The sequence below is a fragment of the Crocodylus porosus genome, unplaced genomic scaffold, assembly GCF_001723895.1.
Source record: "Crocodylus porosus isolate Cpor-Errol unplaced genomic scaffold, CroPor_comp1, whole genome shotgun sequence".
Taxonomy (NCBI): domain Eukaryota; kingdom Metazoa; phylum Chordata; order Crocodylia; family Crocodylidae; genus Crocodylus; species Crocodylus porosus.
In genome coordinates, this window is record NW_017728917.1 from 26,290,763 (window position 1) to 26,314,764 (window position 24,002).

At 41.5% G+C, this 24,002-nt stretch overlaps 1 protein-coding gene across 5 annotated transcripts in view; it reads left to right on the plus strand.

Annotated features, from left to right (window-relative positions):
• The window catches only part of PHF2 (PHD finger protein 2), a 162,622-nt gene extending 147,821 nt beyond the window's left edge, over window positions 1-14,801 (plus strand). For 3 of the 5 annotated variants that reach the window (XM_019536947.1, XM_019536945.1, XM_019536946.1), the window contains 4 exons: window positions 1,345-1,454; window positions 3,764-4,022; window positions 4,703-4,795; window positions 12,609-14,801. In XM_019536947.1, the coding sequence (XP_019392492.1) occupies window positions 1,345-1,454; window positions 3,764-4,022; window positions 4,703-4,795; window positions 12,609-12,697 (551 nt within the window). In that variant the 3' untranslated portion in view covers window positions 12,698-14,801. The remainder of the gene's footprint in view (window positions 1-1,344; window positions 1,455-3,763; window positions 4,023-4,702; window positions 4,796-12,608) is intronic. The other 2 variants (XM_019536948.1, XM_019536949.1) reach the window with 1 other exon arrangement.
• The last annotated feature ends 9,201 nt before the right edge of the window (window positions 14,802-24,002 follow it).

Here is a 24,002-nt window from a genome sequence, read left to right on the forward strand (position 1 = left end):
ATATGGCCCCCCTGGAGACTTAGAAGTTGGACAGTCCTTGTTAGAAGGGAAGGTCCCTTTTAATGGTATGTAACTGTTCCACTTTTGTTAATATAGTAGAACATTGACTTTCTGAAATAATTAGCATCACCGCCATTCTGGAGAACCAGTTTTTCTGGATAATTAAATGCTGCAGTATGAAGTGCAGAAAACTATATTTTAATTACTGTACTGCATAGCAGATATTAAAAAGACCTAAGCAGATGGTTCCATGCAATATTTTAATATCTCAAAGTGTTAGTAAATAAACAACGTGTAGTAGTCTCATCAACAACCATAACCCACCTACCAGAGAATGCTTTGCACAAAACCTTCTGATTAATTGACTATCTGGATAATCCACTCTCTACTGTACTACATTCAGCCTAACATGTCCGGGGCATTGTGTGTCTTGTATCCACTTTTAAAAAATAAACAACAGGTTTTGGGTAGCTGTGCATCCTGCTGGTAAGCTTGATGATGTGCTCTGCTCTTAAGGTGATGCAAGGGTGAAATCTCAGTGTCAAGCAACTCATTGTTATATGCAATGAGCAGTTTTAAAGAAAACAGAAGTGTGTGTGTGTGTGTGTGTGTAAAAGCTGTTCAGTAACACTGAATAACCAGTGGGGGCAGTTTCTGTGCTGCATCTCACAAAAAGTGGGAAAAGACAAAGGCTACCTTAGACCACCTTTTACAATGGCCTGATTCTGGACCAAATAGGAGCCACTGCAAGCCCCAGCATAAATTAGAAGACCTCTAGGGGCTACTAAAAATTTGTAGCAGTTTTACTGGGGCTGTCTGTGAAGCGTTCAGTGCATAACATTCAGTGCTGCCTGGCACCTTAGAAGCTGAAGATGACAGGGAAGGGAAGGGGTGCTTATGTGGACCCTAGCATAACTCCTCCACTGGTTGAAATCTCCTCTGGCCATTTATGACAGAAACAGTGTGAAAAAGTCCCTGTGAAACATCTGCCCAGTTGATTTGAAATTAATTCAGGTTCCCTAATTTTTTTTATGTTTCACTAAATGTGGTAAACCAGTGACATTCTAGAGGAGAAGGTAAGTTTCCTCCTGAAGGCTACACAGTTCAGTAGGATCCGAGTTCTTTCTCCTCATGTGCCACTCCATGGCCTTAATAACCCTTCACCATTAAGGACACTGGCACCACCTCCATCAAAGGACCCTGGTGGATAAGATCTTTCCTGTACTTTTCATGCCCTTTCCCTGCACTCCTTAGGACTATAGTTGCTCCCTCTGCACAAACACTGTTGCAATTCTTCTTTCTTCAATAAATTGATTCTTCTTTTGATTTGTTTTTTACGTGTAGCAAGAGTTGGCCCCTCAGTACCTCGACAAGACAGACCTGTTCGAGAGGGTACAAGAGTTGCATCCATTGAAACTGGACTGGCAGCAGCAGCTGCCAAGTTGTCCCAGCAGGTGAGGTTGCTTGCTAGATAGATAGCTTTCTATTAAAATTATACTGTTTTTAAAATGGAGCTGTATGACTTTCCTACTGCTTGTTGAATGTTAACTGTGTTGTCAAAATAGTTCATGTTTAATTCAAGTACAGGACCATTTAGTCAGTGGCACAAATCCTAATGGCCTCAATAGAGATGGGTTTGGGCCCCAAAGCATACTTTCAGACATCTAGCAATGCTACAGTGTAGAGGAGGCCTAGTTTATCAGACTAAATGATCTATGAATTCAAGAAATATAAGGAAATTAAGCAATTTAAGGAATCTACAGAAATGTTCACAACACGTGGCCACACTGACAAAATTACCAGTAAACCTAGAAGACCTATCTATATCTTTAGGTCTCAAGAATCTAAAACTGACTAAAAATGAAAGAAATCTTGGCATTTTAGCATGCATAGATGTAGATAAACACCTTGCAGGCTTTCAAGATAGGTAGACTAGATGTGCAAATCCCATTTGAAAAATGGACATAGGCACCTAAGTCCTGTTTTTTTTCTTTAAATATACCAGCCATTAAACCTATGCCTTAACAGTACAAGGTAGCTCTGTCCTGAAACACCCCAAGTGCTCTGAGCAAGCTACCTCCTGACCCAGAAGTTGTGTAGCTGTAGTAGCTCAATCAGACGTGACAGCAGGTGTTGCCGTTTAGCATATTTCTAGTTTGACAGCTAGTACTCATGTACAAACTCACAGTCAGTACTAATGGAGTGAGAGCAGGGTTTCATAGCTCTGCCTTGTGCTGTATAGACATTCCCTAATTCTCAGTGAAATCAATACAACTTTGGTGCCTAGATATCTTCTTGAAAAATCTGGCCTTAAGTCACTTTGAACATTTAACCCTAAGTAATTCAAAATCAAGGATTATACCAGATTTCCTCATAAGTACTTTCTTATTTTAATTATTTTTGTTAACCCTCTGAGGGTTGCTATAAAACTCTCTTAGGACATAGAAAGACAAACACATACCCCAGTTGTGTGCATCAATGCCAGTTAGACCGGGATGGACATCTACTTCAGGGTATCTCATCCAGTAGTTGGTTGTTACAATGCCTTGCTGCAGTGGGGCAGGCAACAGCTTGTTTGCTTCCTAAAAGCAAACAAGCTGACTCACAGTATGGACATATGCACATGAAACTTGAACTGGTTTAACTTACAGGAGTGGATTTTTAGCTGGTTCTTAAAAAAATAATTGTCTATCAGACTGACTGTACTTATCCCTTATAAGTCCATCCCCTTATACCAGAAACTTTCATTATAAAAATGGTTGTCATACCTCCATGTCAGAAAACTGAATTTATGGAAAATCCAGGCGAATAAGGCCAAATGTACCATCCACTGTTTAACACTACATTTTCTCGGCAATGTGATCTTTAACTGCCTTTGAAATACCAAAAGACTCTAAACAGCAGGTGACATGATGTAGCACAGAACTGATGAGCCAGTTTAGGCTGTTTTTGCATTGTGAGTAAATTTGGCCCTATACAGAGGGTCAGCACAGGCCTAAAACCTACTTGAGTCTCAGTCTTGGCTCGTACTCTGAACCAGTGTAGTCTTGATGCCCTAGAGGCCTTCCTTGCAGCACAGAAGAGAATTTTATCATGTGAGATGAAAAAAATCTAGCCCTGGTTCTCAGTGACTCTGTTCCTGCACTGTTTAGGAACAAAGGGAGAAAGCATCATTTGTTTTTCTCATGAACTCCTGAATCCCTGGCCCAGTCCTTGGTATATATCAGAGCAGTGTCAGAGCTACTCTGATTTATCCTCCATAGCCCTCTGTGAGATGTGGAAAATAGAGAATAGCCACAGTGTAGGGTGCACTAACCAGTCCCCTGACAGGCAGCATATGCAACAATCTGGGGGCAGAGCCCAGGTATCAGTGTAATTTTGGTGCAACTGAGAATCAGGCTCATGGTATTAGCTTCTTTTTTTGTTATTTGTATCACCATAAGACATTTAAGTCATACATCATGCTAAAGCAGTGTACCAGCTCGCAACAGAAAGACAGTCTCTGCCACAGAGATCTTACAATAGAGACAAGAGAGACAACAGGGGATACAACTAAAAGGCCGGCAATCAATGAAAGTGCTGTTATGAACAAATTGTGCTTCCTAAACATTTAACAGTTCTGGTGACTGGTATATTATCAAGTTCTGGCAATATCTTGATTTCTGTCTTACATCAAAGTTTAAGAAAACAAGTAAATGTTTCAGGTTATCATAGTAACTTAGTGTTTTCTGGGACTGATGGGAATTCAATGCTTTCTTGAAAGGAGGAACAAAAAGGCAAAAAGAAGAAGAATACCAAAAAGAAATTGTCTCCCAACAACACAAACAAACTATCTCAGGAAGGCAGCTCTCCTGAGCCGAAATTAGAGTCCCACAGCAGTACTCTAACAGACCATGAATATACTGCTGGGGCAAGCACATTTGGAGTTGCCCAAGTAAACAGAGGTTCTCAACCTATGGCACCTGGAGTTTTCCTCACACAGAAGAGACCCTCATCATCACCGAACAATGCAGCTGCCAAAGGTAATATCAATGTTCACAGGCTCACAGAAAAATAGCCAAGACCTTATGCATCACCTAGTCTGTGCACCAGCGAGGGCAAGATTGTTCTCTAAAATACAGTTCTGCATGCCTGCTCTATTGTGTGTGTCTATATGTTTCAGTGGCTTTAAGCTGAATTATGCCAGTTCAGGATGAAACTGTGCATACTGAGTGAGGCGAGTATTATTGGCCTATGTTTCACCTTGCATAAAGGGGGCTTATTTGAATCCCCTCAGAGTGAAAAGCTCTTACTTGTGTTAGGTGAGTGCTCTGAGTGCAAATGTGATGCCTCCCAAAAAAAGATTCTGGGAAAAGTGTTTTCCTGAACCTGTGCCACTGTGCAGACAGGAATGCAAAGTCTATGGGGCCAGGAAGACTACAGGAGGGAGCTTGACTCCATAGCCCAATGGGCTAACATTTCTGTTGGGAATTACAGGTTCTTGCTAATGCTCCCTGGCTTCTTTCAGTATTTTAACTCTGAACTGCTTGCTGTTAAATGCAAAATCTATCCAGCTTCTAGCCTGCTGGTTAGAGCCCTCACCTGGGCGGTGGGATGGGTGACTTTGAATTTTCTCAGGCTGAGGAGGCTAAGAAGCCCAAACATCCAAGTGGCTGGGTCAGTGCTCTGAAAGGATTCAAACCCACTCCTTCTACCTACCCAGGGCCATGTGTGAACCACCATTCTACAAAGGAAGCCAGGATGACCGCTTTCTCCACCCCTCCACTAGAAGCTGTGCCATTATGCAGCCAGAGCGGTAAGATGCATAGGGCCAGGAAAATACCCCTGCCCAAGGAAAAGCCAGTTTTGCTAGCCTGGCTATGTTAAGTGTTTGATTCAGAGCTTGGTGTTCTGGGTTCTCACTATAGCTTGCAGAGTTGTTTGGTTTTTTTTTTTTTTTTCTTAACCAATGACTGTTTAATGTAAACTAGAGAAGAAATCTAGGTAACAGGGACCTGAACCCAGGAGTCATGTCTCCCTTGAAAACACCCCAGCCAAGAGGCTACAAGATCTCCTGGGCAAATATACTTACCAGCTCAAGGCACTGAAGCTGTACTGTTGTGCAGCCAGGAACACTGGATTCATAGGGCCAAAGCTCTGAGGGCTGCTGGGTCTGCAGTCCATGGGTGCATTGGTTCAGGTCAGAGCTAAAATATCTGTGTTCTCCTCCTTAACTGTAGTAGTATTTCACTTTTCAGAGCAATATCTGCTTAGTGTAGAAAGCCTGACTAGTCCTGGGGAAGGGAACACAACCTCTACATATGGCTCTCATTTGAAAGTGCTTGCACTGTGCATGCAATAATTCAAGATTCAAATGACCAAGAGAAGAAAACATGAGGCAGTTGCTTCTCCTGCTCAGTGTGTTGGGGGCATGAGATGAGGGTTGTAGTGTTTGGTCTTTGTACCTCCTGGCTGTTTCTATATTTTTAGCCTGTGGCTATTTAAAGTGAAATACAAACTTTGTCTTGCCTGGGGGTAGGACATGCTTTTGGCAGGCAGGAGGTGGAGTTTTGAATCCACTCAGCTCCCCCTACTTCGGTGGATGGCCTAAGGAGGAGCAAAGCACTGACCCAGAAAGTCAGAAACCAGTGGTCGCTGACCTCTACCACTAGCAGGGCTTCAGACCCACATGTTCTGCTTCCCAGGAACATGAACTGTTCCTGGGAAGCTACAGGTTGCCAGCAAGTTGCCAGTAGGTTGCCTTTTGTACCCCATTCTTGAGGCTATGGCTCCCTGCATCCAGAATGGCAAGATTCAAGAAGCCAGAAGAGACTCCATTGTCGTCTCCATTCTTCTTTTGCTGCTGTGCAGACAGGAAAGCTAGGTGTGTGGGGTAAGGAAAAGCACACTTGAGCAGCAGTCTGCTTTTGAAAGCTAGTGGTTCCCCTGAGCTGTGGGACCTAGTTATACTGCTCTATGATTGTTCCAGTTCTTTTAGTTCACCCGGGCACTTGTGGAATTCTCCTGGGAGGTGAGGGAGGTGCATTTGAAATGTCCTCAGAAGAAGTGCTCCTAGAGAAAAGGGGCTTTGTCTTAATGGGAAGAGACTCTGAAGCATTTCTCTCCTACCTGCCAGGACAATAACCTTCAAGTGGGACCCTTTTTTTGTAGCTTTGGTATTGTGCACACATATAGGAATGGTTCATGGGCTTGGAAGAGAAAACCTGAGCAGGAGCCTACCCAGGCCCCCAGCACTTGGTTGGGATAACCTGAGAAGTAGGTGCTGTAGGTTCTGATCTTCACATTGCCAGTTCGTTCTGTGAGGGCTGAGAACACAAAACCCCTCTCACCTCCTGCCTGCTGGTTTGAACACGCTAATGGGAAGTGGGAGATGTGGCTGAGAAAGAACTGCTGGCTCTTTAAGCCGGCAGGGATAGAAAGCAGGTGCCATGGGGGTCACTAACCTCTGTTGCTAGTGGGAAAGTTGAGCACATAGCTCTGGTAACTTAGGCAAGTGCTCAAACTATCTGGCTCCTCTTGTGGCTATGCCTTTGTGCAGGCAGGAAGGCAAGCTTCGTGGGGCCAAGAAGAGAGTCCACCAGCTGGAGTCTACCTCTGCAGCCCTACCTCTGCAGGTTTGGTTATGTCTTGGAGGTAGGAGGCCAAGGGGCTGATCTCTGAATGCTAGATTGCATTTAGCACTTGTTTTCCTTTGTGGCCTATGCCTCTGTAATGTAAGATGCATCAGCAGGTTGGACGTTCTCCTGCCAGGCATGCATTCAGGGCTAGAAACTTCTCAGGTTGATGCGCTCATTGTGTGGAGGTCTGTCATGGGAAAAAGAGAGGCCCAGAAGGAAATGAACTTAGAGCTTTGACCTCCCAGGGACACACTTTAAGCACCAGGCTGCAGGCTAGTTTATCAGGTTGCCATTTCTAATCATCTCTTTAGGCTGGCCCCTCTGTGACCAGAAAAGCAGGTTTGAAATGAGACCAGGAAGACAGTCTTCAAGAGAGAGCCTAAATTTGTAGAGCAGTGGTCTGATTCTCCATACCAGACCAGAGAGATGTAGTTTAAATCTTTGCTCCCCAGTTTGCTCAGATTTTCTGGTCAAGGACTGATTAGTGTAGATCCATAACAAGCTGCACAAGAGACCAAAACCAAGGACTTGCACCTTCTGCCTGGGAGTTTTAACCATTTGAGCCTTTTTGTATCAGTGCTCTGCCCCTCAATGTGTGCCTACTCTACAGCCAGGACAGCAAGATTTCGTGTGGCTAGCCTGAACTGTGAATAAGGGTGTTGCCTGGGGGGAGCTGCTACTAATTTCTTTTTGCCCCTCATCTAAGATTATTTCAAGGGTCCTCCCCCCAACACAACCCTATTTAATGTAATATGCACAACTCATATTTCTACATCCCCTATGACTGCCTCAAACATGAAGCCAGAGGCGTTTCTAGGAAAAATGCTGATACCGCATTGCTCTGACCTGAAGATCCATGGGGTGAAGGGAGCAGTCAGCAGGCCCACGGGTTAGGCCTCAGTTGTGGCTTTCCCTTCTTAGGAGCTGGCACCACTGGGCAGCCAGGACAGCATTCATTGGGCCAGCCCACGTTCATTGGGCCAGGAAGAGGGTAGGGAAGTCAGGTGTTGTAGCTTGGTGACTTCAGTCTCATGTTTTAGGTTTTATTCTCTGCCCCAGAGCTACCTCTCTCCAAGATTCATGGAGCAGGAGAGAAGGAAGTGAAGGGGACCTTCCTCCACAGTTTATTAGTTCAGCTGTTGGCTTAAGAAAGGGGAGCCCTAGGTTTTGATCATTGGCTCAAGGCTTTTTAAGCCAAAGACAGTTTACTGTGAAATGCAACATAGTTCTGGCCTGTAGCTGGGTGACTAAGGCATTCTCTTGGGCAGTTGGGGTCCTGAGTAGATCCAGGAAGCAAGGTGCCTACTTCTTGGGGCATTAATCTGACATACTTCAGCTCCATATCTCATATCTCCTTGGCACATGCCCTAAACACCAGCCTGCCAAGGTGTCTGCTTTTCCACCCATACTCTTGTGCTGCTATGCAGTCAGCAGTCAGGAAAGCAAGATTCATAGGGCTGGAAGCAAGAGCTGTTGGTGACTTCTGACTGGATTGCTGTGGATTGGGTGCAGAACCCTCATTGCTAACTGCTGCACTCCACTTTATTTCTTCTGGGTTCTGTTAGCTTATGACTGTTTAAAGTACAATGCCAAATCCATCCAGCATGCAGACAGGTGGTTAGAGCTATCTCCTGGGGAGTGTGGGTTTAGTGCCTTTCAGACAAAGTGTACCCCACTTCCTTAGAGAAAACTGAGGGGATTCAAGTGTGCACCTAATTGTCAGAAGTGCACCCCTACCACCAGACTATCTGTGGGTGCATCTTCCACCTGTTCTGAAGCTCTCCCACTGTGAAGGCATGAATGCAAACCTCATGGCATGTGGCAGGCAGTGCACCAAAGGGGACCTATTTCTGCACTGCAATTGCTAGAGTGCTTATGGAAGTGCTTACAGAAGGCCCTGATCTCTGCACATCAGGGTATTTTTAATAACTCAATGACTGTAATGCAAAAAAGGTCCAAGCAACAATCCTGAATTTCATGTCCTCTCCTGGGAGAGGCAAGATGTGAGTTTGTGAGACTCTTCACAGACTGCTAAGACAGTTAATGAACTCAAACATCCCAGCTCTTAGTGTACAGTTTTAGGGCATTAAAATCCACCTCTCCCAAGGAAACATATTGACCACCAGTTTATAAATTGCCACCATTCTCCTTGTCCTACTTTGTTGACAGTAATACAAATTTCAGGGGGTCAGGAAGAGAGAGCACAAGATGAAACCTGACTTTGGAATGCAGCATTTTGGATGTTTTGAGCCTGGAAATCTGCAGCTCTGATCTCTGTAGCTGTGGCTTTTACACCCATGACAGCTAAAGGTATCATCCAGCCTATGGTCTGCTGCTTAGCCTGGAATCCTTTATGGTGAGGTAGTCAGCTGACTCAGTTATCTCACTTCCTAGTTTGCTTCAATAAATCTGAGGTGATTCAAAGCTCAGGACAGTATTCCCTTGAGAGAGGACCCTCCTGGATTCTGAGCCCTTCTCTCAGTTCTTACATATTTTATTTAGTGCCTTTTCAATGGCAAATGCATAACCAAGGAGTCTTTCCCTTTCAAGGAAGCACCTTCCTCACTAAGCTATTGAGGTAGATGTGCACATTCTTGCTGACCTCCAGCCTCATAACTGCTCCATTTCTGACTGCGGTGCCCTAATTCGAATGGAGGTGTTCTTAATTCAGCATACCCAAAAGCCGGGTGGTGAATATGCTACTTTGGGAGATGTGTGTTTGAATATCCGTGGGCAAGAGATACCCAGGTCTCCCACTTCCTGGGTGCATTATTTAAGTAATAGACTGTTATGCAAAAAAGTAGGCTCCCCCATGTAAGTTCTGCGAACATGGGCATGGATACTGAACTTACTGTTGTCAGAACGGGTGGCATGGTCTGAGCACACCTGATGGATCCAGCCACTGAAGGAGTTTAGGTGCATGGACATTAGGGGTGTGTGAAGCAGGCCCTATTTGATTCAGATTTGGCCTGAATCAGGGACAGCAATTTGATTTGTTGTTTCAAATCCAAATCTGAAGATTCAATGCTGATTCAGAGAATCAGCGACTCGGACATAGACACAGCTTTAAATGTTTTTTCTACATACCTCGAGGTATCTGCATGGCTTGTAAATACTGTGATGCTGGGGCGGATGGAGTGTCCCAAAGCAGTGCAGGGGGGGCCCTCCACGTGCTCGGCAGTAAAGCTGGAAGTACTCCCTCAGCTTGGTGATCTGCCATGGGGGGACCCTGGGTCCCCCCCCCCCAACCCAGGAGGCACAAGTTGCCAAGCTGGGGGGTGCGGGAGGGCCCCCCTGCATGCTCCCTGTTGGACCCAAAAGTGGACCGGAAGTGCTTCTGCCAAGTGCACTGGGGAGCCCATCGCACTTCCGTGGGCTACTCCATGCGCCCCAGCATCGCAGCATTCATGAGCTGCCTGATACCTAGAGGTATGTAGAAAAAACGTTTAAAGCTGTGCCTATGTCCAAATCGCAGAATCTTTCTGAATCTCTCTGATTCAGTTCAGAGAGATTAAAGGGTCCTCTGATTTGATTCAGATTCAGAGATTTGGCCACTGAATCGGGCCAAATCTCCACTGAATCGAATCAGGGACCAAAGCTTTGCACAGCCCTAATGGACGTGTAATTGTGAAGACCGTAGATTTCCATAGGCCTCTAAGCATTTAGCTATGCAAAGAACTTGCTTTTGACATACACAATACCTGAACTGTTTTCTTTAGGACACTTGGGTGCTTATGGCATGTCATATGCAGCAGGGATGGAGGAGTGTTGTGAATAAATCAGACTATGAATAGATGCCACATTTGTCCCAGAAGAAAACATTTTCTTTTGGAACAAAGTGCAGTTGGTCAGGCATCGGTGTCTGTTTTGCCAGGACAACCTCTAAAAAGGTTTGCAGGATAAGAAGGCTTATGCATGTGGATGGGTGTCCCAGGATTGCATCATTGAATCAATGGCAGAAAAGAGGCAGTGCATTAACTAACCCTAATCAGAAGGATGATGGGTGTACACGCCAAGCCCATGACTTTCTCTTCTGGGAGACAGATATAAGTGGTCTTGGGGAAAATGCAACATCTAGCCTCAGAGGCAATATCAGAGCCTTTGCCCTTTTTGGAACTGGCCCAGAAGTGCTGTCATTTCCCAAAGTGTTATACTTATTGCAAAATCTGGGCTCATAATATGAAACCAGAGAAAGTTACTAGTATGAACAGGAATTTGTGGTTTTATTCTTGTGGCTGTTAGCACAGGGGCCAAATAAAACAGTTCATCCTAAGTTACATATTGATATGTTCAAATTATGACACAAGTAGATCTGTTGAAATAAACAGGGTTATATTATGAACTAAAAATAGCTCAGAAGCTGCTCCAAGAAGGTGTGCAGCCCTGCCAGGGCTTTGGGCTAGAATGCAGAGTGCGGCTCAGGCCAAGACTCCCAAGCAGCACTCTCAGCTAAGTGAGCAAAGGCTTTGCTTCTCTGGTGAGAGAGGAGTGCACTCTGATGTCCTTGGATGACTGGTTATTAAAAGGAGTGGGGGTTGTGATACCTATTAAGGTAGCTGTGTAATAGATGGCAAAATGGGGACTATAAGGTTGGATTTAATGGGGTCTTAAGAGCGGAGGGAGCAAGGTTGAGTAAAGTTAGGTAGCTTTGGCCTGGCAGTGCTGCTGCTGGAGATGAGTGTGAGAGTTCATGCTTGAAGACTGGGTGTGTATGAATGGGGAGAAGAAAATATTTTTCAAACAGCAGCATTGTATTTTTCTTAACTGTGTAACCAACTTTCAACTCCAATTACACTGAAGCAGTACACTGAGGTTCATGGCTTATCCCTTTAGGCATCCTCCAAAGCATATTAAATCAATTGTAAGGCTCCAGTTTACTTGGTCTTGGATCAGATTCTTAAAGTAGATGCACAGTTATGAGACCATGGCTGTGTCCAGTTGCATGTGTTTTACAAAGACCCACATTATAGAGAGTAAAACTAAGTGAGCAGTCTGGTCTGTTTACTTTGTGTAGTCTAACGTACTCTTCAAACCACTTGAATTTGTGACCTGAAGTTATACAGTATTTGGCAAGCCATGTAGCTAAGTTCTCAGTTACACTTCAGTTGCCTTCAGAAACCACAGTGAAGACACGTGTCCAGGGTAGAAAAATGCTGGCAGCATAAACAAACAGCACCTGCAACTTTATACATGAATAGATTTTTAACTGTAACTTTTAACACGTGATTTTTTTTATACCCTGCCTTCACGGTATTTTACTTTGATAGCACCGTAAGTGTTCAGCTGTTCACACTTTTTTCAAGGCTGTTGTAAAGTGATGCAGAATAGTTGATTATAAGAGAAGAAAGGAAGAATCTGAAGGGTAGGTTAGTTCCCAGCAAACTCAGAGAAGATACTGATGATCAAATTTCAGGAGGTTTAATTGCTAGAGAACATAAAAGGATGAGCAAATGAGTATTGCATTTTTATTGATATAGAGAACAATGTTGTTTGGTGGACAGAGGCTCAAGGGCTTAATATGTATCCCGCTCTGACCCTGGCTCATTCTCTAGCCCTCAAGCAGCTGCAGATTGCTATCTGCAGGATTGCAGGCTGCATGTTGTCAAAACTTGCCTCATTCAGCTCATCAGCACAATTATCCAGTGAATGCTATTTTCAGAATTATTGTGCCATATGTTTTACTCTCAATTAAACTTGTTTAAGATCCATGTTGAATGAGTCATCAGGATGGTATATGGTACATCCCTTTTTTATCAGAATGTTTTGATTGTTGTGATACTTATCCATAGAACAGCATGTAAAAATAAACTGTGAGAATTCATAGTAGATGTATAGTTACTCAGGTGAGAATCAGATATCAGTGTGGTTGCAGAAGATACACATTTAGCTTTTCTACTTTGGATCTAAAGATCTTGTTCTGTTGTTTCTGCATAGCTGTAACTGCTGTTGCTTAAACTGTCTTTTCCCCCTCCCCCTTCTTTTCACTTTCAGGAAAACGTACAAAAAAGGGTATGGCTACCGCTAAGCAGAGGCTTGGGAAGATTTTGAAAATCCATCGGAATGGGAAACTTCTTCTTTAATAGTTAGAAAACTGGGACTTGATCAGAGCTCAGTAATTCCTGAGCTGACACTAACTCTTCAACTCTTGAAGGACTTCAGTAGTATTGTGCATCATTTTAGGGACAATACCAGTTAACTTTTTGCCACCACTTTAATAATTCTTTTTAACTTTCAGCAGTTAAAGTGTACAGAATACTGCTATAAATATTTTTTAATATAGATGTCCTTTCTCAAATTGCTGAGAGTGACTAGTTCGCAAAAAGTTAATAATAATCCAAGAAATTGAGGATCATTCCAGTTTTAGGAAAGTATCCCTCTAATTTGTTCATAAGTAAAAGCCAGGTTGTTTTAGCAAAATGCACATCCACTTCAGTTACTCTTCACTTAAGAAAACATATACCAACATTACAGAGGTATTTGGTCAAGGAGAAATAGACCTGAGTTTTAAAATTAATTCTGCATTGAAATTCTATTTTAAAAGGGGGATATTTTCTGTGTCTGAGTTCCCAAGACATTTTAAGGTGCACTTATAGATGCAGGAGGCAGTCCGCATAAGGTGGGACATGATGGTTTCTCCCTGGTCATGACAGAAGTATTGGCCAACCAAAAGAGCTGTTTCCACACCTGAGCACGATTCCACGCCTCATCCCACTGACGGTTGGACAACCCTGGGTGCACAAGGCAGCGTGTGCTTATGCACAGTGAAAGCTGGTTTACAGCCCACTTGGGACTGGCAAGACCCACCTCTTTTAGGGGGTTCAGAACTGATTGGGAGTTTTAGCTAAACCTTAGTGTTTCCTCTCTGCCTGAGGGTCAGTTTTCTCAGGCAACTGGTATACATGACGGTAGAATTGCCTGCATCCGTGGTGAACTCCACAGCATGCCAAGATGTGTTGCAGACTTTGCAGTCACTTAACTGCAGTATATGAGCTCAAGCTCTGCTTCTTCATGTGCAGCTTTTGATGCTCATATCAAAGCACTTCTTATCAGATACATGTAGGTAACCTTGGGAATGAAGGCTGCATGAACCCAGGTGTCTGATAGTGGGGAAAGTTTAGCTTATTGACAATTTGACTGGATACTTTTTGTCTTTTAACTCTTTTAGTGTTTGGTGTAGAGTGCATTCTTTTACATTAAACTGCTTGTCTGCATATAAACACTTGAGGGGTTAAATTTGTTTCTCAGGCAACCCCGTATTTTAATTTTTTAGATGTGTTTACTAAGGCATATTTTTCATAGAATATAGCTTGTACATAGCTTTTTAAATAACTTCTTTTTTATAAGAGTAAAGTATCTTTAGATATTTCTTTCTATAGAATCCTTCATTAACATTTATACAAGTTTTGGCTGAGTATTATCAATCATTGTATTTTTAGTTTGATTCTAAAAGGGTTTGTTTTTATTTTGTTTTGTCTTTCATTTTCCTTTCTTTCTGGATTTGGGCGTTGCCTGAAAAACAAGTAAAACTTTGTGCAGCCTTATAAAACGTCTTATACAGAATCAAATCAGAGTACAAAATAATCTATTTAAGACACATTTTGAAGAATAATCTTCAACTTTAATACCAGCTCTTTGTTTTAATTCTTGTATTATGAGGGGATACGGATACAGTTATTTTACTAGCACCTTGTGAAGTGTTTCTGTGTTTTGTGATGATGTAATTTATTAATGTTTGTAGCTTTTTATATTTGTACATTTCTTATGAGCTTTGTTTATATACACATTACCTGGATGTGATGTCCATGAAAAAAACAGCTACAGGAAACAACTGAGGCCTTATTAACTAACCTTTATACTGTTATAGTGTGACATAGATTCTGAGCGCTAAGGAGTCTAAGAGAGTTAGTTGAATAGGGCCCCAGACTTATGCAGAGCAGGGTTTTTAAGCTTCCCTAGTATACTGTTCTTGTTGAGCATTTATATAATATAACCCAGACATCATGCTGTTTTTTTATTATTATTTTCGCAACATGTACATTTCTAACAAAGTTTATTGTGGCTATCTATTACAGTGTTTTATTTACCAATTCATATCAAATGCTCTTGTATCAAGTTCATGAAATCTAAGTAAACTTAGATCAAAGTTTAAAAAAAAAAGTAAAATATTTCAGGTTTTGTATACAATTGTGTTTGGTGTTTTTGTAGGGTTTTTTAAAAACCTGTTAATAGCTAGTGTCCTCTTTATGCCTTGTTAGACACATGCCATCATAAAGAAGTCAATGGGCAGTGTGGTATCAAGCAGAATATGAGTCTGTGTCTTAGTCCATTAAGCTAGAGAGGCACCAGTAAGAGAAGGCAGCTCCAGGTGTCTGAAGGTGGTCTGAAGATTAGGAAACAGCACTGGTGAGAGTTCTCAAAGTTGAGAATTCATTTTCCCTTCTGAGCTGCATCTGACGTATCCAGCCAAGTACTCCACACAGACAGACCCCTATGTATGCATAGAGCACTAGTGAAGTTGGGGTTAAGTGGGAAGGTATCCCCTGTATGCACAGAGACTCCCTTGTGGATGCTCGTGATAGGATCAGAACCTAAGTCTGCAAAGCTGAGCTTCAAGCCATCTGGGTACTGGCTTCCTAAGACCTTCACTACTCACCCAAGTCTAAGAATGACTGACAGCTTGGACACAATTCGTCTGTCCCTAGCTGAGTGCTAAGCATGTCAAACACATTTCACTGGGACAACAGTTTGAATGGCTGAATATATGAATAAAATGCAGAGACCAAGGTTAAAAAAATAATGCAAAGTTGAGCGCTGAAGTGTACAGCACTATGCAAACTTTAGATTTGCTTCCAGCATAGAAATAACTAACTCACTTCATACACACTGAGACAAGGCTAAAAGCCAGGAAATGGCAACCCAGGAAATACACTTTTCCTTTTTATTCCATGGTGAGTTTATAATGAACTTAACAGTTTGCCTCCAGCGGCACTTTAGGCTGTTTTCTCACCTGTCTTCACTTGACTGGAACTATCACTATGTTCATATCACAGCTTGTCCTCAACTGCTGATTGATCCTTATTCTCCTCCCCTCTCCCTCTCCTGTTCACACATGCTAACAAGACTTATCTCTCCTGGGTATGCCCTGGCCCTGTGTGACAGGAGGAAGGGGAACTTCTGGGTGAAGCAAGTTCCTGTTCTGTGCTGCCTTCTACTCCCAGAAACACTTACACATCCCTGAGCTTTATCCATTGCATGCCTAACTGCTCTGGATTATAAAAAGAAATGGGCAAGATATCTGCAACAATTCCAAACAGAAATTCAAAGCTCTTCTCACATCATAATATTAGTATTAGTGTTTGTATTTCCATAGTTTGCCTCATTGTTATGGGCCCCATGAGATACATAAATAATCACAGGTTTGCTTTGGCTCTAGCTTCTCAGCAAGAAATGCATCTCTTCCATCACTACAGTTTCCTTTATTTATTTATTTATTTTGGCGTGTGCAGGCAAAATAAGCAATAAGATTTATAGTTTGTTTGCTTGTTTTTACTTGTACTTTTAAAAAAAGTACAAACCAAAATATCCTATGGCATGTCGGCAGATTCCATAGTTAATAGTTAATCTGATTTAGAATTCAACACACTGATTATATCTATGGACCATTTTACTAGATTTTGCATAATCAAAATCTGTTTTTTCCACCTTTCCCAAAAGCTCTTCCACCTGAGTAAGCTGCCTTTGCCTTTCAGAAGAGATCTCTATGGGCAAAGAGTAATGCAATTAAGTAGTGCTGCCTTAAGAAAATACAGGGCATAAACGTAGAACTCCTTTAGTAACCATACTGCACTTGCTTGAACTTGAAGAAGTTTGCATGAAAAGAAAGGTCGTTAACAAGCTGATGCTGTTCTGTGGGATGACAGTAATAATTTGTGGTGCTGATTTATCAAGGACCAAACCACATGCCTGATATTGAGCAAAGGTATTGCCACTACTCTAGATGTGCTTAAACTTAGGCACATATGTAAGTACCTTGATAGTTCTGGACCTAATGCAGCATGCATTAAATTACCGTGTCATTCCGTCACCAGAATGATCTGTAAGGATCTGATGCCAGCCATTGAAATGCACTTAAAAATCTACTAAAAATTCTAACTAGTAAATCTGATTCTTCTAGGGTCAGGACCCTCTCACTTTATTCACATGGTTAACTATAATAGAATAATTAAATACATGTTTTCATGTTTGGGGAATAATACTCTTGTTAGTTTCACAATAATTCCTTAAAAAACAATTTATCTCTAAAGGATTTGTTTTAGTTTTACTTGAAAATTACTTAGCATTATACCAAGGAATAATCTAAAATGGCACTAAATTGCAGATAATTTTGGTCCCATGTGCTTTCATGTTAGGAGGGTACCACAAAAAGTGTAAAGATAGCGTTGCATACATGCCTCATAAGGACAAAAAGCAGCACTTTAGTTTATATTATTTTTAAAAGTCTACATTTAAAAAATCTACATTAGGTGTTACTCGTAACACTACGCTGTGGGGCAGAGAACAATCTTTAAACATTTTGGTACCATTAATTAGCTTTACCTCTCAATTTTTCTGTGAGATGAGTTTAACCAGGTACCAGCTACAGAAACTGAATTGCAAAGAGGCTGTGTGATGAGTCCAATATTACATCACAAGTCAGCATTATCTGGATACAAAACCACCCAGTTCCATCTCTAAACATGAGATACGAAACCTTGCCTTTCTGCAAAAAATAATTTTAAATGTCACTACATTTAGTATTTGCAGTGGTGGGCAATTAAGCAGATTTTTGATGTTAAATGAATAAGGCATACAATTTGGCCCTATCAGAGTGGCCCTCCCTTCTTTTAAGAGCCTCTAATTTTTATAATTTTTCTTTATCATATTATTTTTGCAGAGGTTGGGATGAACTTGTGCAAGTCATATTTAGTGTAATGGGCTACCTGGCAACAGCAAAACTATGAAATATATGTAAAGTTGCCATTTCACATATATCTTGTACCAAAAATGCAACCAGATACAACAGGAGAAAACTGTAGCATGTATATTTTGTTTTAAATAAAATAAAAATTGAAGGAAGCACAAATCATGCAGTACATTGGATAAATAGCGACCTAATTGTCTGTCACAAAATTTAAATGCCCACCAGATGGCGCCCTACATCTTCATTAGAAGCAAAGTGATGGGTAGGATAAGTTATGGGAATGTTATGTATAAAAGCAAAACTTGGCGGGTAGCCAGTTTATTGTGTCTTTTATTGTTGAACCTTTTTTTCTAAAATAGACAAATAAGCAAAAAAAGATAAAATAAATTCCAGCTTCAAGAAAAAAGACAAAGGTTTAAGAAATCCAGAAGTGGATTTCAAACAAATGGCATTTTATATCAGCAGAAGGTATACTGAACTGAATGGTTAGATCACAAACATAGTTAGATTTTATCTTTGGCAGAAATGATCTGTTTATTTAATTTAATTCTAAAATGGAGTCTTTTAAGAGTTAGGATTTCATTACTGCCAACCTCAAATCTTCAAAAATCCTGAGTCAGCCCCTCCTTGCAAATTAGACTGGGTTAAAAGAATCATGAGATCTGTATTAAAATAACAACTCTGGGGTTATTTGCCTTCTGAACCTTAGGGAGTTAACTTCATGATTTCAAGTTTCAATATGAGAGCTATTTTTTTTTGTCCTCAATGAAAAATAAGATTTCCATGCAATTGCTTCTTTCCAGTAGCTGTATGTCTAAGAAAAATATAAAACGTCATGACACTTGCATGTAAAATCATAGGAGTTGGCAACACTGATTATTCCATAAACATTTGTCCAATTCAATAGAAGGACCTGATTACTGGGACACTGGGGCTCTGACTTCTGAAAATCAGCAGTCAGCATTCACGACCCCCTTGCTTTCTCTTCTGTCCTTTTCTCTCCTGGTAAATTTTCTGCCCCTTCCTCCTGTCAATCTCACTAACTGGTTTACATATGCAAAGCACAGATGCTTGTGCCGTACTCCCACGTACTGGACAAAGTGGTTTCTTTCTGATCATTTATGATGGGACAACTTAAACTGTGGAATTTTAAGGGTCTGGATAAGTATTGGAAAGAATACCTGCTCAGTTGGACATCTCAACTGACTAGCCAGACAGGTCAAATAAATAAATACATAGGGTTTCTCCAGGGAATTATGTCAAAAACCCCAGATCTGAGAACATCTGAACTCTAAGGATGTTAAGGTAGAGTCACAGCCTGAGTCCATTTCTCATGAGATTCCTTACACTCTCCAGTGGTGGCCTGGTGGAAGAATGGCAGACTGCTGCCTCCTTGGTAGTGCTTTGGTATTCCCAACAGGACCTCACAAAGGAAAGCAAGACACTCAAAGGAATGTGGGTATTTGGAAATGCCAAACAAATGATAACCAAATTTCTGCACAACTACTGAGAAAATAATTTTGCACCTGGGGAAGAGATTCAATTGTTTGTTGTTGTTGGGCTTCTTTTGGGAGTTTTGGAGGATTTTTCTTTACTTTATTTGAATGGCTTCACCCATCCTTGTTCTTAAATCAAAAATGGGCCCATGGGTTTGATGTAGTTTATAACAAATGAAGGAGTGAAACTCAAATTGACTGTTGATACACGTGTAAACAGTACTGCAAAAACTCTATAACCAATAGAATGCTCTACAATATAAAGTATGCCATTAAGGAAAGGAAGAATAAGAAACACAGTATGTTGATAATTAATAAGGAAAATGTGCCATTATATGTGGAAAGAAAAAAACAAAACTGGGATAATAGGTTGGGTGAAGCTGATGACAGATGTGTCCAGTCTTAATTGATAAAAAGAATTATAATACTAGGAAAATGTAAGGATCATGAGACCAGTGCTCAAGGGAATAACTTAAAGCTCATTAGCAGGTGTAAATCCCACTAATAAAGAACAACGTGTTGGCAAAGTAACAGATAAAACATCAGCTATCAGTAATACAGACCACCCATTATCATTGTTTGAGTTCAGCTGAATCATGATCCAGTAACATACTTCAGTACTGGCTAAATTATAAATACCTATGAATACTGACTTCAGTAAGTTCTTAAGTGTAAGCACCCAACTGCCTAAATGAGGTGTGTTATTAATTGAAGGCCCTGATACTTTACCAAAAAAATTGCTACAGGCATTTCATATTACTGTCATAATAATACAAATTCTGATTATGAGTCCATGCAACCTAAGTCTTTGATTAAACAACAAAAACATATCAACACGACTAAAGCACACAACAGATCAACACAACTAAACACCACACAGGTAATATCCATCTCCTTCCTCCCCCCAACACTAAAACAACTTTGGAGTATAGAGCATGTTTTTATGGTAATAATGAAAACAAGTGAATTGTCAAGTACAAGATTCTGGCTCTTTCCCATCATCAAACAGAAGGCATGGAAGGCAGCACAAGCCTTACCTTCAACACCTCTGGGATTGAACTGTGACAGGAATATATGCATGTCAAGATGGAGAAAACAGTACTGAAGACAATAAAAGTTGCTACATTTGCTATGGAAGTATGTAGCCCACTTCTCATGGCCTGAATCACACAGCATCACTGAATAAAATTATTTCCTAAGGGAGCCTGTTTAGAAGATAGGTAACTAACTATCAACCCAAGTGTTGTGGTTTTAAGGTATGACTCTAAAATACATTTTTTTCCATGCAACATCCCTGGCTGCTGCCAACAGATCAACAAGATGATAGCATGAGTACTGTTTGTTACCAGTTATGACTAGAAGTCCTTCACAGGCCTCTTTTGTACAGTATTCACCATTTCCTTCTACATGGCTTTTACAGCGTATTGGCTTATATGACACAACAGCCAGCCTTACAGCTTAGTACAGAGACCTTAAATTCTGAATTAGAAAAGCAGTGAGAGAGTAGATACCTTCGTCTTGGCAGGATGTGTGAAAGGGAACACAGTTAAGAAGCCCTAGCTGTGTTTCCTTTTAGACAGTCAGAGAACAAGAAGGAGCCCAGAGGGGCCTCCTTGGGCTGAAGGCATGTGCAGAATGTACAGGAGGGTTCTCTTGGCTCTGCAGAGATAGACTGGATTTATTTTTACAAACATTAAGGGTTAGCTTCATTTATGTGCTGCCAGCACTCTTGGCCCACGATCTGAGCTTTTATTCAAGCCTTATTTGCTTACTTAGATTAGCCTAAATGAGTGATCCTCATGTCCTCTGGGGATTCCTATTCTACTGTCTCCTCGTCAATAGCAGTTGCTTGCACTAGACTGAAAGCTATAATGTTTTCCTGTTCCAGAGGTTTTACAAAACTCCACATTTACTCTGGCCACATGAGGCACTGGAATAGAGGGCTGGAAACAGTTCCAGCTGAGCTCCAAACGCTAGAGGGAGCAGAGTCCCAAAGTGCCTTGTGCAAATTACAGTGTAACAAGAACAGGAGCTCAGGGTTCCCCATGCCTGCTGGGCTGTGCCACCGTGAACCACCAAAGATGCTGACAGACTGATGGGAGTTTCCAAATGTCCCAGGGAAGATGCTTGATGTTTTCAGGTATTTACCACCCACTGATGCAGTAAGGGTTAGGTCGATGCAGTTTGCCTCCTGATCTTGGGTCTGCCACTGACAAAATAAGCTCTGCTTAGTTCAAGTACACCACAGAGCAGATGGCTTAGAGCGGTTCCAGGCATGTGCTCCAAGGCCTGCATTCAGGCTCTGTTCCTAAGGGGAGGAAAGAGGTTTGCTCAGGTCCACTCTGAGGCACTCAAGGAAACTCTGGAGCCATCTCTTCTACTTGCCTGTCAGGTGCAGCAGGGTGGGACTTACTCTTTTAGCGGTGGACCCCAGATTAGACGGGATGGTGGAAAACTTGCCTTGAGTACTTTTAAAAAAATACCTCAAGCCTCACTGAGTTTCAAGGGGCTTAAGTATACAGGTATTTTTGGAAAAGATGGATTCATCCATATCTTAAGGTACCTAAAATTAAAAAAAAACCACTTTAAAATGTGTCTCCTACTGTTTTTTTGGGTAGTTTAATTTTTGAGTGCGTGCTCAAGTTAAGAAAGATTAACCCATTTCATGAAAGCACTGAGCCCACTGAAACTAAAGGGGCTGAGACTTGACACCCCAAAATTAGCACTTTTAGCACCTTTGGAAATGTAGGCCTTTAATTTTTGTTTAGTTGAGGTGTTACAGTTAGGAATGAATGAACCACTTGTATTAAAATACGACCCCCAAAGGAACTCGAGTCAGATCAAAATGAACCAGAACTGAACATTTTCTTTTCTTTTTATGGGTTTGTTTTTTAAGTTAACTTTTTTCATTTTGTGTTATTTTTTATGGAAGGACTCTGCAGCTCAAGCGCTGAGCAAGGCTGTTCTCCCAGTATTTTTCAGTCCAGTGGGGGGCAGGAAGGACTGGAACACTTATGAAATTTGCCATCTTATTTCGAGGAAACTTTACATAAACTGATTTCTTAGGATGACTATCTAAATCATGCATCAGAACCCTCTGAATTTTTCCTCAGCATTAATTACAACATAGGACAACACTGATAGTACAAAGGGTAAATCCTGCTACCTAAAAACTTACCAATAACATTATTTTACTTCTGTCACATTTTGGTTTATGGTTCAGGTTCCTGGGCTCAGAAATTTGAGCTGCATTGATATTAATGACTTCAAAAGTTATTAATTTTTCACTGACTGGTAGCATTCTATACCTATTACTCAAACCTTATGGTATTCCCTCCCCCCGCCAAGTGTTTTCAGAAGGATCAAAAGCAGCTCTAAAGTTGTGGGTCTCTGTACTGCACTGTGAGATAGATAAAAGCAAGAGACCCTTCCCTACTGGATGCCACAGAAAATAGACAGTAGTTCACTGCAGACAGAGCATCTTTGGCAAATTGGGGTAAGCTAGTAACCTGGTCAGAGAGCCCAGTCGCATCAAAATCTACTTACCTATAAATCTTTGGGAATAGGGGGAGGGTGGAAAAGAAGATGTCCCTACCAGTAACTAGTACCAGCACAGGTGAGCTCTTGCCACAGGCCTTTCCCTTGGCTAAGAGACAATTCACTCCCTCAGTCGTGTATTGTACCCATGGTCATACCCCTTCTACTTGGGCTTTACTCAGAGATTCAGTCCTGGGTCTGTAACCAGTGCAGTTAGTTAGTGTTTCATCAACATGCAGCATGACAGCCAGCTGTCAGTGTCCACCTTGTTTGCTGTCAATACTTGTGCAGCCTTGTTTCTAATTCAGAAGTGGCTCCTTTAAGCCCTAGCAGAGCTAAGATTGGAATGTAGTCAAAGTAGTCACCAACTGCTACAGACTCTTGACTGTAAAAAAAAGGACACTAAGGAACACTCTCATCTTGTTAATTAGCAATTTGAGCCTTGTACACAGGAGTGTTGCAAAGAGTGTGCTGTCAAGGCTAGCAGGCCTAACATTAGATTTGCAACTGTGGTTTGGTATGTTGGCACATGTTTGACATGCTGAGCTTCTCTCTTCAGCCCTTGTGGTCTGAAGGCAGAAGTCTGGTTCATGCATTAAAACATGCCTAAATTCAAAGAGGGATGTGACTCTGAAAACCTGCCATCCTGGAGTTGTTATTGCAGGGTCCCTCAGCAGACTAGCCTGTTTATTTTGCAGGAGTTGAAAAAAACCTTTCTTTTTCAAGTTTGCCCATTTAAAATTGGGAGCTGTCAAACTCCGTAAGAATCTCTTTTTAAAAGGCATTTCATGCAAAAATCATTGCATATCAAAAAATATATGCAGATGTTCCTGAATATGAGATGAGAATGCTTAGGCTGTATAGTAGGGAAGGTCTAGATTCTTACTTGTGAACTATCATTTCAAATCGTTCTAGGTACACTTTTGGGGACAATTAATGAAAGAATCCTATGAGTTTTGTTGAAGCTGGAGCAGAAACAAAAACAATACAGGTCTAAATTCTTAGTCAATCGGTAGAGAGGCATTAAAGTAATATTATGACAATACACTTAGACACCCTCTACATGTTACAGGTATCACACAATTAACTGGGTAATTGTACAATTATCTTAAATCCAGCTACATATGCAAAATAGCTACCGCACGATGAAAAGCTCCAACCAGCTATAAAGTTAGACTTCAAAAATGTGTACTAACTTTATAGTTTCATAGATTTCATAGACATTAGGGCTGGAAGGGACCTCAGGAGATCGAGTCCAGCCCCCTGCCCAAAGGGCAGGAAGTCAGCTGGGCAGACTGTTCCAGACCTTGGGGGCTCGGACAGTAAAGAAATTCTTCCTTATGTCCAGCCTGAAACGGTCTTGCAGGAGTTTTTGACCGTTCAACCTCGTCA